We start from the raw sequence: 18,537 nt of genomic DNA on the forward strand, positions 1-18,537 counted from the left end.
ACAACCAAAACTTGCCTCCAAGTCTACAATTCAAAAATAAGCTCCTGCTTTGAGGCCACTGGGAGCAACATCCAAGAGGTTGAAGAGCAACATGTTGCTCAGGAGCTACTAGTTGGAGATCACTGCTTTATATCATCAGGGAACCAATCTTTATACATTGGCCTCTTTTTACAAAGGGTTTGCCCAAAGCCTATGTAATCATGGTGGCTAAGCTGTTGAAGACAAGTTTTCACTGCATGCAACTTAGCCCTTTTTAGAATGCTGACCGGTTTAGTTCAGCGACATACAAGGAAGTCCCCTGATGTAAGTAGCTGGCATTATCCGAATTGATAGGATCTAATCTGCGCCCTGCAGCTTTAAGACTGCATCTCCTCTGATCTGACACTACACATATAGGGAACGGGCTGAGCTGACATTATGGAATTTCATTATAAGGAGCACAAGCTGAAATGTGGATACCCAGGAGCTTTGTAAACACTGCAAAATAAACATGTTTCTTCTTAAACTCACTTTTTAAAGCAGAACATGCAAATGCTGGTTTATTTCATTTTAGTCGTTTGCTAATGTCAGGCCCTTTCCCACGGAATTTAGTTGCTCCAGGAAACTTGCCAAAACTCTGATGAAATGGGTGGTTCACCCTCCAAAACACTTTTTTTTCATTTGAATTGTTTTCAGATTGTTCACCAGAAATAAAGTTGTTTTTTTTAATTATTTAATATTTTTAATTTTTTACTGTTTTTCCCAAATCTAAGTTTAAAGTTTAATGTCCCTGTCTCTGATGCTTCAGTATGGCAGCTCAGTAATAATTTTGCAACATTTGATTGATACATTTCTCAGCAGCATCTCTGGAGTATTAACAACTATTGTATCAATTCTAACAGCTGCCTTTAGGGCAGAGACACACGGTTCAGGGAGATTAGTCGCCCAACAACAAATCTCCTCTTCTTCGGAGCGACTAATCTCCCCAAACTGCCTCCCACCGGCTAGAATGTAAATCGTCGGCGGGATGGCAATCGGTGCTCTTCGTTTTCCAAAGTTGCCTCACGAGGCAACTTCGGGCGACTTCTGAAAACGAAGCCCTCCAAGTGCAATCCCTCCAGCGATTTAGATTCTAGCTGGCGGGAGGCAGTTCGGGGAGATTAGTCGCCCTAAAGAAGAGATTATTTATTGCCAGGCGACTAATCTCCCAGAATCTGAGCGTGAGTCTCTGCCCATAATGAAACTCAGGCCAATAATAAGAAATGTATCAACTGAATGTATCGATTTAGAACAGTTTACAGAGTTCACTGCATTAGACATTTTGGACAAGTTAAAACTGCTAAAACTTTTTTCAGGGTTTTGAATTAAATTCTTATGTAAATAGCGTATTTCTGGTTTTACATTTTTCCAAAAATGATTTGGGCCATAAGGATGATGTCACATAGAAAATACACATTTTTACCATCAGTGCTTTGAATTAAAATGTATGACAAAATAGGAGCAGAATAAGAGACCTGGTCAGTGTTCTTGCGGTGCACAACTTAAAATCATTGTAAACCCTACATATTAATGAGTTGTCTTTTTGCTTTAATAACACCATATAAGGCTTTTGCCAGTTAATTAGACTGACAGCAAAATCTGCAGTGCTGGCACTCAAATTACCTTTTGGTTGCCTATAGCGCTGATATTCAGCGACAGAGTTGTAGGCTAAAAGGATAATTATACAAATTCACATTTTTCCTTCTGAAAGTCCAAAATAACTCCAAATAACTTGTGTGCATCCCATGATGTATTTGTGTTCAAGCCAGGAACATGGTGTGCTCCCTGTGCCCTTTATTGTTTTAAGCAAGTCAGACATTTCTGATTTATTGTAGCAGACTTCGTGATATGGTGACTTGCAAATAATTAAGGAAGAGCGAGGAACTATAATACTATCATAAATCAAAGGTCAGGTTGCACAAACTTGGCTTTTTCGGCTATAGAGATTTGCATAGCAGTACGTAATTGTTACTGATATGGCAGTTTTGGGAGTAGTTTGCTCTGAAATGGACAAGTTGTACATTTTTGTGCTGTATTTTCATGCAAGGTTAAATGTCAGTTTTTATACAAAGAGGACTGTACAATCCCAATTTTTCTTTTTAATCTGTTTATTAAGCAATGAGCATAAACACGCCTAATACAAAACTGGGGTTTTGAACAGATTTCAAAGCCTGCCAGTGAAATTTAATTAGTGGGTTACCTGTGATGTTAAAGGGGTGCTTCACATTAAAGGGCAAGTAAAGTCTAAAATAGAATAAGGCTAGAAATGCTGTATTTTGTATACTAAATATAAACATGAACTTACTGCACCACAAGCCTAATCAAACAAATAATTTATGCTTTCAAAGTTGGCTACAGGGGGTCACCATCTTGAAACTTTGTTACTTTGTTCATGCAACATCTTTGCAAGACTAAGACTGTGCACATGCTCAGTGTGGTCTGGGCTGCTTAGGGATCGTGCGATTGTTTCCCTGCTCAGCAGTTAGGGACCATCTGACAATTCCTATCCACAGCAGTAAATAAAGGGAGAAATTCACTGCATACAGTCAGATTTCTTATAAAAACGGTACACATTTTTTAATTAAAGGAGAAGGAAAGCTACGAAGGCATTTTATTGCCAATAGATTAGCTGCAATAGTGCAAGCTAGAATGCTATATTTATTCTGTAGAATGTTTTACCATACCTGAGTAAAAAGCTCTAGAAACTCTGTTTGTTTAGGATAGGAGCTGCAGTATTAACATGGTGTGACATCACTTCCTGCCTGAGTCTCTCCCTGCTCTGGGCTCAGGTTACAGTAGAGAAGGGAGGGGGTGGGGAAGAGGAGCAAACTGAGCATGCTCTTGCCCAGGGCAATGAGGTTTAAGCTGAAGGCAGGAAGTCTGATACAGAAGCCCATGTGTACACAATAGAAGGAAAGAAATGCAGTGTTTCTTTTGACAGAGGACTCAGAGCAGCATTACTTTGGGGGATTACTGGTATATTTAGATGGACCTTTCTGATAAGGCTTACTTAGTTTTAACCTTTCCTTCTCCTTTAAAGTATATTGGAGATGGGATATTTTTTTGCCTTTACATGCCGTTTAATGTTAACTTTTAGGGGCAGATTTATCAAAAGTCGAGGTGAATTTTTGAAGTTAAAAACTTCGAATTTCAAGCTTTTTTTTGTGTACTTCGACTAGGGAATAGTCCAAATTCTATTCGAATTTGAGAAAAATTAGAAATGTTAAAACCCTGACTTCGACCATTCGCTATCTAAAACCTGCCGAAGTGCTGTTTTAGCCTATGGGGGACCTCCTAGAACCTAGTTGGTAGTCAATTGGTGGACTTTGAAAAATCAAAGTTTTTTTAGGGGGAAAACTTAGAATCGAATTTGATCGAATGCGCTATTCCTTCGATCCTACGATTCGAATACGGTCCTCTTCGACCCATTGATAAATATATAATATGTTATAGAATGGCCAAAGCAACTTTTCAATTTGTCTTCATTATTTTTTTTTATAGTTTTTTTTATGATTTTGCCTTCTTTTTCTGACTCTTTTCAGCTTTCAAACACTGACCCCATCTAAAAACAAATGCTGCAAATGTATTGTTATTGCTACTTTTTTTTTCTTTTTTTACTTGTCTTACTATTCACGCATGTCCTATTCATGTTACAGTCTTTTAGTCAAATCAATGCACGGTTGCTAGGGTAATTTGGGCCCTAGCAACCAGTAGCTGAAATTGCACACTCGCGAGCTGTAGAATAAAAAGCTTAATACCACAAATAATAAAAAAAGAAAACCAATTGGAAACTTTCCTATCACTCTCTACATCGTAGTAAAAGTTAACTCAAAGGAGTCGTTATATATATATATATATATGTTGTATAGTGTCTGTCTGTTCAATCATTTGGAAACCCTGAAACAACTAGTTGTTTTCAGATAGCTCACCAGTAATGATGACTTACTTTCTATTTTTTATGTGTGTAAATTTTCACCTTCTAAAGCAGCTCTGGGAGAAGGGGTCGCCGACCCTGTAAACTGTTGTAAATTGATACATTAAGGGCAAGGCCAGACGTGGCATTTTGCTGCGTTTTTACGTTGCATTTTTAAAAAAGAACAGCCAGGCGTAAATACGCCACTGAAACCATATGTGACCATCAACATTTGTTTTTCATGCGTTTTTCAGCACGTAGGATTCTTTTCCCAACATGCACTCATTGTTTTCATTGAGAATTTGGATGCCATATTTAAAATACGCTGCGTATTTACGCAAAGTGTGATTTCAAACGTGCAGATCCCATAGAGTCTATTGATTTGGTAGTTTCTTGACATATTGCCGTTTCTGCTAAAAAAAACGCCAATACTGGCGTCCTGTGGCGGATTTCAGCTTTCAAGCGTCCTGTGTGAATTGCCGTAGTGCGTTTTCCATTAGTTTCTGTGGTAGTGCAGTTTATGCGCATTTACACCTGGCTCTTTTTTAAAAACGCAACGTAAAAATGCCGCAAAAACGCCACGTCTGGCCTTGCCCTTAGTTGATACATTTGTTATCTTTGTCCCTGCTGAGCAGAATCCATGGGTTTCATTAAAGGCAGCTGTTAGAATTGATACAATAGTTGCTAATACTCCAGAGAAATGTATCAACTAAATGTTGCAAAATTGTAACCGTTTCGAGTTTGCTCCTGAATTACTGAGCTGCCAGACTCAAACACCAGAGACAGGGACATTAAACTTTATACTTAGATTTTGGAAAGACAAAAAAAAAAATACAAAAATGGAAAGCAATTGAAAAAAGTCTTTATTTCTGGGGAACAATCTGAAAACAACTGAACTGAAAAAAGTGTTTGAAAGGTGAACAAACCCTGTCGAGGTCATGTAGAAGTCAATGGCAGATGTCCCTGAAGTTGCTTTTTGGCATTGTAATCTGTGCTGGGTAATCCGATAAGGTCTGGGTTTTCGCCTGATAAAGTTGAGTTCTTGTAGAGACAATTGTCAACAAATCGAGATCCATAACATGGATCTTCCAGCACCCGTTCTTTGCATATGTAGGTAGAGATTATCCCCAGCCTATTTGATCCTTACATTGTTTTCCAACTCAGTGTTAAGGAGCAGTATATAGATCCTCTGATGAGATCAAAAAATGTCTGAAGCTCTAAGAGGTTAGCATGGCCAAGGGATGGAAAGCGAGGCAGCACTAAGCTGTGGCTTTTACATTATTGGGCTTATGTAATAAAAGGTACTATGTTTACCCAGGGGCAGTAGCCCATAGCAAACAATCGGCAAGTAGCATTTATTGGCTACCCGCTTAAATGCAAACATCTTATTGGTTACTATGGGTTACTGTTCCTGGGCAAATTTAGAGCCTTATATTACATATGGGGGGATTGACATAATTCGTATCTATAATCAATCATTGCTTGCTGTACAATGCAGGAAATATTATGATGCCATGATCTGAATACCTTACTTATGTATTTATTTTTACATTTCAAATAGGGAAGCAGATCTCAGTGAAGCTTTAGAGGCCGGAGGCTGTGACCTTGAGACAGTAAGAAATATCATTCAAGGAAGGCCAGTCCCATGTGATCTGAGGCCTAAAGTATGGAAGGTAAGCAAACCTTTTTAGAATGCAATCTTTGCCATTGATACGTTTAGCTTTAAATCCTCTCCAGATGTCCATCATGCCCTGAAGGAACAACCACCTTGCAAATGTCCAAAGGTTGACATCGAATCCAAAGACTGCTCTGAAAAACACTATACTTTGTAGATAGATAATTAGATTTCTAGTATGCAACCCCTCCCTTCCCCCTTTGTTGTGACTGTTTTGTTAGCAGGAAACCATTATGCCCGGCATCTATGTGTGCACCGGTAATCTAATTATCTAACTCGTAAGCACCAGTCATGCTGTAACTTCAGTTTCTCAATTTGCCCTGTTTAGCGAGACAGAGAAACACAATTTGTAATTAATGTAATAAGCACACTATGTTCAGCACAAACCCAATAAAAGGACCAGTAACATCAAAAATTTTTTCTTAAAAATGCGTTAGTATAGAATGAAATAAAAACACCAAAACAAATTAAACTTTAAAATAGAAAAGCCTTTATTAAGAAATAACTTACAGAAACTCCACTTCCTGTCCTCTACAGAAAAGGCAACAGGGCGACGACGAACCATCCTGCTGCGCTCGATTTCTTCACCCATATTCTCTGTTTTCAGAGGAAGGCGATGTCAGCGGGCTCCCCATTAGCTCCCACACTGAAATGCTTATCAAATTGCGACCACCACAGCCTTCACCTCGGGGCAATTCAAGTAATGCCCCTCTAAGTGACTGACAGGACCCCATTTTCAAAAGCTGCACTGCTGCCACTGTGAATAAGAGAAATGTCGCAACTTTCCAACAATCGCATCCAGCCAAAGGAGGAAGGAAGGTGGCATTTCATCCGACTCTCCCTGAAATGTGTCTAACGTGGGAGCCTGGGGATGCTTCACATTTCTCCTATTCACAATGGCAGCGGTGCAGCTTTTGAAGGGGTTCCTGTCAATCACTTAGAAGGGCATTACTTGAATTGCCTGTCAAGCGGCCAAAGGGCAGCCCCACTCACACAGGCGCACAGACAGGCGCAGTCTCTCATAGGCTGACTGGGAATGCGAGTATGGCTGGATGCAATTGTCGGAAAGTTGTGAGTTGCGACACAGCTGCAGGGGGCACAAACTTCCCGGCCGGCGTGTAGTTTCCTCAAGGCAGAGACCATGGCAGATAGATCACCATACAGTACGGTGTGCCGAACACTTCCCCCGGCTCAGCCTTGAAGCCCAGCCGCCCCAGCTTCTGTGCATACATGCAGCGGGTCTTCTTCTTGGAGATCTGGATGGGCACAATCTCCCGCACAGCACTGAGAACAGCGCCGAGATCATCAGCTTCGCAATGGGTCCTGCCCTCAGGTGCTCCAGCCCGGGGCAAATACACAGGGGATTCGCCTCAGGGGAATCGGCAAGTTCTTTGGGCAACTGAAAGCACAGCCGTACCCTGACTCCAGGGCAGAGTCTATCTAATTGGGGGTCGGGCGCTAAGTGAGGAGTTAGGGGGTCGCAGGGATCCCTCACTTTGGCTTCGAAGCTGACCTCCTGACCGGTACCCCCAAGGACTGGGCTTCGGTGGAGACTGACTCTGAGGTGAAGGCTGTGGTGGTCGGATTCGATGAGCATTTCAGTGTGGGAGCCCGCTGACATTGCCTTCCTTTGAACACACATGAACACACACGCTGTCAGTAGAATATGGGTGAAGAAATCGAGCGCAGCAGGATGGATCGTCGTCGCCTTTTCTGTAGAGGACAGGAAGTGGAGTTTCTGTAAGATTTCTTAATAAAGACTTTTCTGTTTTAAAGTTTAATTTAATTTGTAGAACACAATATGAGGAAACCGCAATTTGCTGTAGCTGTGTCTGCTATGTTATAACCGGTATTGAGCCTAACCGGCTTGAGCAAAACTGTTTCTGCTAGATCTGCTATCAGGTACTGTATATCGCAAAGGCTCTAAGTCTAATCCACCACAATGCTGGATTTTGTCCCCAGCCCACATGCACCGCAAGAAAGGACAGCAGTCCGCTGTAACCGGATCTGTTGTTTTACAACCGGTGTTGAGCCTGGCCGGCCGTTTTTGCTAAGTCAGCGGTAATGGAGGTGTATTTTCAGAGGCTCTTGGTCTAATACACCACACTTAAGGATCTACCCACAGCTCTCAACCACCCGGAGCCCGCCCTTCCACCAGTAAATTGTCCCCTTATTAACTAGACTACATACTGATGTGGGCATTAATGAGCCGACACAGCTCTCACCGAAACAAATCTGCTGGATCAGCGCTAGCAGGTACGCTCGGTTGGAGGCTAAAGGTAAATTCGCACCCCACCTTGAACAGTGCTGCAGCCTCCCTCCACCCGGAGCCCGCCCTTCTATCACTCTTCCCCCTTGAGAGTTCAGACGCCCTGCCTAATTATTAAAAGAGAATCAATAGCGCCTGACGCACGTTTCGACTGGCTTCCCCAGGCTTTATCAAAGGCAGCCACATACACCTTCTTTCCTAATATTAAAGGGCACCTATTGCATGAAAAATGTCCCCATCTTACCAGAGGTGTGAACTAACAGAGTCCTTAAGGGGCAAACAATAGTCAATTTTTGCAGAAAAGCTCCCTAGCGTGCAGATCTCCAGGTGTGGGCTGCCATGTTTGGGGCATACGTATGTGCACGTTATGTGCATGCGTATGACAAAGGACTGAGTGAGACGTTTGGCGAGCTGCGGCACTTGTTTATTATGTTCCATTCCGGTGGTGCAGGGGACCCATTACTGGTTAGGGGCTTTTTTTGTGTAAAAAATATATATAATATATAATATATTTCCTTCTTGTGGATTTTAGGCTTTGTTAGCTCGCACCTCTGATAAGGTAAACACTTTTAATTCGATCGGTACCCTTTAGTATTTTATGTCCTGCTTTCTTTCGCATTGTCATATTTTGTTGTCTTAACATAATATTTTCCACCCCTATTGTATTTTGCTCTGCTAAGTTCTGCTTTCCGTATAGTGTATCGCGTTGTTCTAAAATGTTGCCTTCCTCCTGTTGCTGTAAGTTATTATACTGACAGATATTATGCTGTCACTTCCAAATGATTATGGTAACTGTATGATATTCAGGAAAATGCACAAAACCCTTAACGAAAACAAATCCTTTCAACTGGCACTCATAGAGTTTTCCATGTTCTAGATTGCGCTGAATGTGTCTGGAAAAGGGGACAGTTTAGCTTCATGGGACGGTTCTCTGGATCTCCAAGAGCAGCCGCTCATCCACAAAGATTGCCAAAACCTGATTGGTAAGATATTAATATTGAGTCAGTATGTATTTAATACATAGTTTGTCTGGAAGCTAAATAGGAAATGTTACTGTCCTTTTTTGTACATTCACTAAACGTGGTAGGCATAACAGATAACTACCTACCAGTATCCTGAACGACTGGAGAATTGCCAGTCTGAAATGGTTTTATAGGCTGAATGGGACTTCAAAACAAGGAATAAATGACAGGCCGTAAATGCAGGCACAATACTGAGCACTACATAGTTTGAAAACAGCATGCCTTTACATTGTAGGCAAGAAGTGCTCTATATAAATAGAATACAAACACCTTTGATTAAACATTAGGTTAGAAAATCCAGAAAATAAAAACTGATATGATATATCTATTGATACAGTCCCATAAACACCAAATAAACTGAACAGATTTCCCAGCAAAGTATATAAAGTAAGTCAATATAATACTTAGACAGTAAATATATAAAATGTGCAATGTAGGCAAACAAATATCTCCGTATTCTCAACAAAGTGCATGTGGTGAGCTAGGTCCGATACATGTATGGGAAACCCATCATCCAGAAAGCCCTGTATTACGGAAAGGCCGACTCCATTTTATCCAAATAATCCAAATTTTTAAAAATGTTTTCCTTTTTCTCTGTAATAATAAAACAAGTAGCTTGTACTTGATCCAAACTAAGATATAATTAATCCTTATTGGAAGCCAAAACAGCCTGTTGGATTTATTTAATGTTTACATGACTTTCTAGTAGACTTCAGGAATAAGGATTCAAATTATGGAAAGATCCATTATCCGGGAAAACCCCAGGTCCCAAGCATTGTGGATGTGTACATACCACCAGTAATACGTATAGTACCCTGTCCTTTTATAGCTGTGCCATTTATCATATTGACGCCCTGTTGACTGAGGAATAGTTGACAGTGAGATCTGGTCCCAGGCCCTCGTATGCTTGTACTACATCACACAGACAATAAATCATACAAGGGCCGACTAACACAAATAAATTGAACGTCATGTAATACGTCTTTCCCTATTTATAAGAAACTTGTGTGTGAATTCCTCTTTCCAAGACTTGATGATCGATGATACTCATAATAAAGAGAGTGTCGGTTACCAGCTATTTAATCTTACTATGTGTTTGCGCAGACCAGCTGTCAGTGGCCGAAGAAAGAAAACCTGCGTTGCTTCAGGATATCGAATCTGTTGTAACCTTTTACTGTAAATCCCGCAATGTTAAGTACCAGGAAGATGTCAGCTGGATCCAGCTTCTCAAGCCACTGGTGGGCCTTCAGCTACCACGCAGTGATTTATACAATTGCTTCTATGCGATCATGAATAAGTACATCCCAAGGTAATTCTGCCTTTTGCCATGTTATATTTGTGCTCCTGTTATAAAGGATATAGAAAGGGTTTCTTTGTGCTACTCATGTAAGCTATGGATCAGGAGTTACAGGGCCTCATTTATCAACACTGAGCAATTTTGCCCATGGGCAATTACCCGTAGCAACCAATCACTGATTAGCTTTTGAGAATGTTCATATCTACTAGCACATGCTCATACACGTTACCAGTTGTTCTGCTTAAAGGGCATGTAAAGGCAAAAAAATAAAATCCCATTTTCACTTTCTTTAATGAAAAAGAAACCTATCTCCAATATACTTTAATTAAAAAATGTGTACCGTTTTTATAAGAACCCTGACTGTATGCAGTGAAATTCTCCCTTCATTTACTGCTGTGGATAGGAATTGTCAGACGGTCCCTAACTGCTGAGCAGGGAAACAATCATACTTATGAACAGCAGGGGGAGCCCGCGCCTTACTTCCCAGCCATGCAGAACTCAAGCAGCTTTGTTTGACGATCCCTAAGCAGCCCAGACCACACTGAGCATGTGCACAGTCTTAGACTTGCAAAGATGTTTAACAAAGTTACAAGATGGTGACCCCCTGTAGCCAACTTTGAAAGCATAAATCATTTGTTTGATTAGGCTTGTGGTGCAGTAAGTTCATGTTTATGTTTAGTATACAAAATACAGCATTTCTAGCCTTATTCTATTTTAGACTTAGTTCCCTCACCAAAACGAGTGTGCAGCCTGATGGAAATGGTGGTCCCTTATAGCTTCACAACAAATGACCTAAGTTTTAGCCAGCTTGTGGTGCCTATTACGCTTTTCAGAGGTTTGTATAGTATTAGATCCATTGGATTCTCAGTCCAAGGGAATTGGTATGTGTGTGTGCATGGAATATTAGATTGTATATTATTTGATATATTAGTGTATAGCACTGTGCAGCATGTTGGGTCTATAAGGATAATAACTTGTGTTTCCTTTTTTCTTAAGGGATTGCAACAGAAAAGGAAAACCATTCCATTTATTTCGACTACTTTTGCAGTACCACGAGCCAGAACTCTGTTCTTTTTTAGACACTAAGAAAATTACACCTGATCTTTACGCACTTAACTGGGTAACTATGCAATATCTATAGGCTGTGGTTGTCAAGTGCAATAGTCCTTAGTGTTAGGTTGCAATGTGGTCTGGTCTGGACTTCTGTCACCCAAATGGTTCAGTTGGATTATTTGTTTATTAGTAGTTCAGCTGAGGTTTGTAACTGCACATGATGGGGTTAATTATCACTCTGTTCTGGTACTGAAAAGGGAAAATGTGACCATTCTGCCCTTCACTTACTCATTTATCAACGTTTATCAGAATGTGAACAAAAGGAGCAGGTAAACTGTTGACAGGCCACAGAGTGCTATGGATTCATGAAGTGGGCACTAGATTAACTTGATTAAATTTTCTGCTTATGTACAGTAGCAAAGTCACTTTTCATGTCTGTCTTCACAGAATTTGTTTATGATCTTACACTTTACAAATCCTATGCAGAATGTTACCAGAGAATAGATAGCAATACAGCAGGAGTCCCTAACCTTTCTTACCCGTGAGCTCATTCAAATGTAAAAAGAGTTGGGGAGCAACAGAAGAATGAAAAAAGTTCCTGCAGAGTGCCAAATAAAGGATATAATTGGCTATTTGGTAGCCCTATGTGGACTGGCAGCCTACAGGAGGCTCTGTTTGGTAGTACACCTGGTTTTTATGCAACTAAAACTTGCCTTCAAGCCAAGAATTAAAAAAATAACCGGTTTTGAGGTCACTGGGAGCAACATCCAAGGGGTTTGTGAGCAACATGTTGCTCACGACCTACAGGTTGGGGATTACTGCAATACAGTATAGATATTACTATAAAGATTTTCATTCATCCAGGTCATGTTATATCTAATATAACTGAAGAAGCTGCTCGGATGAGTAGTGAAACATCTTCAATGATTACTCAGCAAGTCCAGTTGTTTTAGAATTACTTATATTAGATATACAGTATAGCTAGTGTTCTCAGTTCACTTCCAGCTGGAGCACTATCTGCAAGGAGTTTGTATTTTCTCCAATTGCTTGGGTTTTCTCTGGTATCCTGGGTACTGGTTTCTTCGCACACGCACATACAGGCAGGTTAACTGGCTCCTGATAAAATTGAAAATAATGTGAGTGAATGTGAAAGGGACTCGCTTTTTCGAATGGATGTTTATTCTTTTTTTCCTTTAGTTCGGAAGCCTGCTTGCCTTTCATTGTTCCGTGGATGTGACTCAGGCCATCTGGGATAACTACTTACAGCAGGCAGATCCGTTCTTCATGTACTTCCTCATGCTCATCATGCTCGTCAATTCCAAGTGAGAACACGTTTCTGTAGCGGAGAGTTCTCTGAGCTCTGTTACCTGCATGTCACCGCTCATGATTTGCTTTCTTTTGTATTTTTAGAGAAGCCGTTCTAGGACAGGAAGTAGATGACAAAGAAGAACTTATAAGTAGGTTCTTGTTTATTAATAAAGATTATTATTTTTACAATAAAAACTGACAGGTTATTATGTTTGATTATATTGTGGCAATCAATCCGATACTGAATTTTTTTAAGATCTAGTCATTTTTACCAGCACTTAATTGTTGTTTAGACAACATCTGTTCTTTACTTTGCTTGTCTCGGCCTCTCTTTTCCAGCAGGAAAATGCAAACCAGGGATAGCAAGAAATGTGTATAGTCAAAGACTGCCCAAACTTCAGAAATCCATCAAGTTCAGATCTATTTGCCTTCCTGCATTTGATTTTGGCTTTCAGTTATTCAGCACACTGATAGATACACAGATGGATAGGTACATAGGGGTATATTTATCAAAGAGTGAAGTTAATAGTGAAGTTCCGCCACTAGAATGAAATTCCGCCACTCTCCATTCATTTCTATGGGATTTTTATCAGTGTATTTATCAAAGGGTGAACTTTCACTTCACCCATTGATAAATACCCTTTTCAAAATCCCATAGAAATGAATTGAGAGCTGCGGAATTTCACTCTAGTGGCGGAACTTCACTCTTTGATAAATTTACCCCATGGATGGATGGATAGATAGATAGATAGATAGATAGATGGAAGATAGATGGAAGATAGATGGAAGATAGATAGATAGATAGATAGATAGATAGATAGATAGATAGATAGATAGATAGATAGATAGATGGAAGATAGATGGAAGATAGATGGAAGATAGATAGATAGATAGATAGATAGATAGATAGATAGATGGAAGATAGATAGATAGATAGATAGATAGATAGATAGATAGATAGATGGAAGATAGATAGATGGAAGATAGATAGATAGATAGATGGAAGATAGATAGATAGATAGATGGAAGATAGATAGATAGATGGAAGATAGATAGATAGATAGATAGATAGATAGATGGAAGATAGATAGATAGATGGAAGATAGATAGATGGAAGATAGATAGATAGATGGAAGATAGATAGATAGATGGAAGATAGATAGATAGATGGAAGATAGATAGATGGAAGATAGATAGATGGAAGATAGATAGATGGAAGATAGATAGATGGAAGATAGATAGATAGATAGATAGATAGATAGATAGATGGAAGATCAATGATAGATAGATAGATAGATAGATAGATAGATAGATACGTGGATGGATACATGGATAGGTACATGGATAGATTGATACATGGAAGGATAGATAGATAGACAGATGGATAGATACATACATGGATAGATGGATGGAGACATCGATCGATAGATAGATAGATAGATAGAGAGATAGAGGTAGCATGATGGAAGGTTTGAGTTGTGGATAAATGTTTTGCTTGTTGAATCAAAATGCAAGTCCAAACTGATGAATAAGTAGTTTGGGTGCAAGTTCACTCAGTTAGTCCCTCACAGGTCTCCACTAGAAAGCACTGTTATAATCTCAGAAGTTCCATTTCTTCTGTTTTCAGAATGTCTGGCGCGTACTCCCTCAAGTTTAGAAACAGAGGACATTGAGGACCTCTTCAATCTGGCCCAGTATTACTATAGCAAAACGCCAGCTTCCCTTCGAAAGGTACAATATTAGGATGACCACTACAAAATATCTTTTTCATAAATGTTTCATTAAATCATTTGGTCAAATAGACTCATGACTATGTCTGTATAGTCACTTTGATGTTCTGCAGTCTTCCTTTTTGTTTTCTAGTGACCCCTGTAACTAAAATGTAGATTGATTTTGTTCTTATATGGGGGAATGCAGCTTATTTGCTGTCTTTGTTGTTGAGAAGGGCTCTGTGACACTTCTGCTGTATAACCCAATCATTAGCCCAGGAAATAGGCATAAAAGTGCATGATTCTTTTATTGCAAACTAACAGGGTGTCTCAAACAACTCGTCTCCCATTTAGGATCACCAGAGCTTGTTTGGCAGTAGCTTGATCGCATTCAAAGATGACACAGACTTGAGCCAGGCCCTTTGTTTGGCGGTTGCCGTGTCTGAGATTCTTCAAGCAAATCAGCAGCAAGGGGTAAGTACATGATGCTAATTTGATTGGAAGCAGCATCAGTAGGTGGACAATCCCCTGTGAATTTTTTTCCAGAAACATTTTAGCCATAGAGATGGCTGTAGAATAAGGGTAAAACATTAAATCACAATAAATAGTTATAGAGGATGCAAGTCTGTAATAAACACTTACCAAGGAGGGGAAGCGAGTTGCAACCTCCTCTGCTGGTTGGTAGAGTCCATGGTGAGGCAGAATTAGTCCTGCTGGGAAGTCAGCCACTGACATAACCCGAATGGTCTGATACTTAGAGGCATCCTCCTCAAGATCACTGCTGCTGAGAGGGATCCATTGTTATTCATGTTGCAGCCTGTTGTATGTAGGAATGGAAGTTTTATTACCCGGGGTGGAGTGAAAGTATATGTGGATATAGCATGGGCAGGAGCCTAAAGACTTCTGGAATGAAGGTAACCTATTTCCTTACCACATATCATTTTGTGAAATAAACCTACTCATCCTAGCAATGCCAGCATGTTATTGTGGTGGGAAAATTAGATTATTCAGTTGATAAGCAGATGTTTAACATAAAATGAGCTGTAGAGGACATAATGAAACCACTCCATACTTTGCCTGTTTTATGGGAATCCCAAACTACAGGTATCTTTGTTAAAGGGCAGGACACAAATGTCTGCAACATCAAAAATGGTTCATTTTAAGCATGTAAAACACAGTTAATAATTTAAAACTGATCATAACCATCTTACATCCTATTCTCTCTTTCAGGATGGAGTCCGGTTTTTTGTGGTGGATTGCCGGCCTGCAGAACAGTACAACTCTGGCCACCTTTCAACAGCTTTCCATTTGGATTCTGACCTGGTCAGTGCTAACTTTGTCCTATAATATCCAGCCTCATGTTTATTAATTGAATGTGTAAATCTGACTGGTGAACATGCAGTCAGTGTTGAGATTCCTTTTATAAGCTAACTGGTCCAATGTTGTTTTTATATTGCCTTACAGATGCTGCAGAACCCAGGAGAATTTGCACTCTCCGTCAAGTCACTGCTGGAAGCACAGAAACAGTCCATTGAATCGGGATCCATAGCTGGGGGTGAACACTTATGCTTCATGGGAAGTGGCCGCGAAGAGGAAGATATGTACATGAACATGGTCCTAGCTCACTTTTTACAGGTCTGTACACACCTGTAACTCAATACAAATTTACAATACTGATGATCCAAAACAGACCTAGTTTGCAGGAAGGCATAAATGTTGATCCATGAATCACCCAGTTCAGATACCACTGGTTTAGTATAGTTTTGTCCAAATTTGTATCTACATTCAGGTTAATTATCTGCTTGCAATTTCAGTTGCTACTGATTAAAAGAAAAATTTAATTAAATTGGTGTTTCCAACAGTGTGCTGCACTTTGTGTGCTATTTAAATTTATATTTGTAGCGCCCCATAAAGCCCATCATCCCAGAAAAATGGGATAGTTATGTAATGGAAAGGCCCATTTATCAAAGTCAGAATTTATGTTATTATTTTCTTAAAAATACTCCGTCTAAATCCACATCGTTTTTTCCCCTTATTTATCAATTCATTTTCCCGAAAATTTTCTGTGCGGAAAAAATAGTGGAAAAAAAGAATTGTACGATTTTTTGGAATTTTCCACACAAAATTTTTTTTTGCCAGAAAACCATGACATTTTTGGATTATTGCGCAAAAACCAGCAAAGATCAGTATATCTTCAGGACTTCTCCCATTGATTTATGCCAGATTTTCAGATTCAGACTTTTTCCATCCTCGGGCTATAATAAATCCTAAAAAATTGTTTTTTTTCTGTTTTTACACAAAAAGCTTGGATTTTAAAGACTCTGACATTCAGAGTTTAATAAATAACCCCCATAATGTATAACTGAGACTGTCTCTAGAACAGTAGGATGAGTTTGCTGGTTTGATATCCCTGCTTTATATTAATAAGCATCTTATTTTCCCAGGACTGCCTTGTTGTTCAGCAACAATAGGACTTATAAAAAACTTCTTGTGTCGTGTGTTAAAAATATGGCATTCATTGTCGAAACTATGTTATCTTCCAAGCTGTGTGATGATTTGACTTGGAATCTGTCTCAGTATTTCTTTTCTATTCTTCTTTGCCCGACAGAAAAATAAAGAGTATGTCAGCATTGCCAAAGGAGGATTCATGGGTAAGTAATTGCTTGTGATTGCCGTTGCATGACTGAGCTAGCTGGCAGTAGTTCTGCTGTGCTGAACGCTTAGATAATGTGTTATTAATGGGCTGTGTGGTAAAAGGACTGGACTCTGCTTTACTGGAAATTATGTTTTACATGTGTTTAGGTGGAACAACTAGAGTGAACACACTCTCTGTGTTTACTTGAAAATCCAATGCTCTGCCTCTTGCCCTTAAAAGGGAAAACAACTCTCTTTTTGATGTGATCTCATATAATTATGCCATTTTCCACCACCCCACTTAAGCTGACAGTCATTTAACTACACTTTCACCTTATTCCATGAGCATTGATGGATTCTCTGAAAGCAGCAGGACTTCAAGTCCCAGATTCCGTCACTGCAACATGGATCAAGCTGAGGGAGGGGTTGGATGACCAGACTAAAGGAGTGCGAAGAAGAAATGGTCCCTGCTAGACAGTTGTAGGATATCATGGTTTTTAACACTGCTTCTTTAATTCCTCTGTAGGTTTAACATAAAATTAGATGCCGTGATCTGCCACATTGTGAATATTAAGCCTGTCCCTTTATTTTCCAGCACTGCAGCAACATTTAGCAGACATTAACATGGAAAATGGTTATGGACACTGGATAGTTAGTACTTCTGGATCACGTGGCAGCATTTCCATGTATGCAGATGTAAGTATGTAGAACAGCCATTGTTATTGCTACTTAAACACCATAGATCCTAAGAGTTAATACACAGGGGACTGAACCATGAACTGAGTCAATGTTAAAGTTAAAAATAAGGAACAATAACAAACTGGTTTTATATATGCATATATCAATTCTGCACATGCTACAAGTTACTGGCAATTTGTAATGATTAATTAATGTTATGCAGTTCTCTTTCAAGCAAGAGCAACAATTGCACAATGGAAATGTTCCCAGAATCCACATTTAAGAAGAACCAGAGTAATACAATGTTTGCAGGAGTGCTGTTAAGCCATAGAGCCAAAATATGTGCACAGCATTTTTTGGTCATGGCCCTGGTGCACAGTGTATACACATTTTACATTTGAGTCCCTTTCATTTTTGTTGTTGCTGGCTTTGTAATCTGGATAATGCTTCTTGTTTTTAAAGGGCACCCAAAAATATTAAAAATGAAACAGAGGGAGTGCTTTGTACTAGGGATGCACCGAATCCAGGATTCTGTTCGGGATTTGGCCAGTATTCGACCTTTTTCAGCAGGATTCGGATTCGGCTGAATCCTTCTCCCTGGCCATACCGAATCCTAATTTGCATATGCAAATCAGGGGCAGGGAGGCAAATTGCGTGACTTTTTGTCACAAAACAAGGAAGTAAAAAATGTTTTCCCCTTCCCATCCCTAATTTGCGGTTCGGTATATGGCTGGAAAGGAAATGTACATATGTTAATTAGCTTGACAAAGAGCCAGGTGGGCTCGAAACGTTGCTCTGTCGTTGTTGCCCGGCATGTGAAAAATAAAGGCTTTTCTTTTAATCGGAGTGCTGCCCATTTGAATTCCTAACAAGTATGGCCGAATCTTTCACAAAATTTTTCGGGGGTTCGGCTGAATACAAAATAGTGGATTCATTGCATCCCTAAATTGTACACATGGAA

At 39.7% G+C, this 18,537-nt stretch overlaps 1 protein-coding gene across 3 annotated transcripts in view; it reads left to right on the top strand.

Annotated features, from left to right (window-relative positions):
• tbc1d23.L (TBC1 domain family member 23 L homeolog) overlaps positions 1 to 18,537 on the top strand; it is a 41,670-nt gene that overhangs the window by 11,298 nt on the left and 11,835 nt on the right. For all 3 annotated transcript variants that reach the window (XM_018246012.2, XM_018246015.2, XM_018246013.2), the window contains exons 2-13: positions 5,493 to 5,604; positions 8,753 to 8,858; positions 10,002 to 10,206; positions 11,191 to 11,314; positions 12,445 to 12,569; positions 12,658 to 12,704; positions 14,183 to 14,286; positions 14,619 to 14,738; positions 15,495 to 15,587; positions 15,729 to 15,899; positions 16,873 to 16,915; positions 17,494 to 17,594. In XM_018246012.2, coding sequence (XP_018101501.1) covers positions 5,493 to 5,604; positions 8,753 to 8,858; positions 10,002 to 10,206; positions 11,191 to 11,314; positions 12,445 to 12,569; positions 12,658 to 12,704; positions 14,183 to 14,286; positions 14,619 to 14,738; positions 15,495 to 15,587; positions 15,729 to 15,899; positions 16,873 to 16,915; positions 17,494 to 17,594 — 1,351 coding nt within the window. The remainder of the gene's footprint in view (positions 1 to 5,492; positions 5,605 to 8,752; positions 8,859 to 10,001; positions 10,207 to 11,190; positions 11,315 to 12,444; positions 12,570 to 12,657; positions 12,705 to 14,182; positions 14,287 to 14,618; positions 14,739 to 15,494; positions 15,588 to 15,728; positions 15,900 to 16,872; positions 16,916 to 17,493; positions 17,595 to 18,537) is intronic.

The sequence above is a fragment of the Xenopus laevis genome, chromosome 2L (assembly GCF_017654675.1).
Source record: "Xenopus laevis strain J_2021 chromosome 2L, Xenopus_laevis_v10.1, whole genome shotgun sequence".
NCBI lineage: Eukaryota > Metazoa > Chordata > Amphibia > Anura > Pipidae > Xenopus > Xenopus laevis.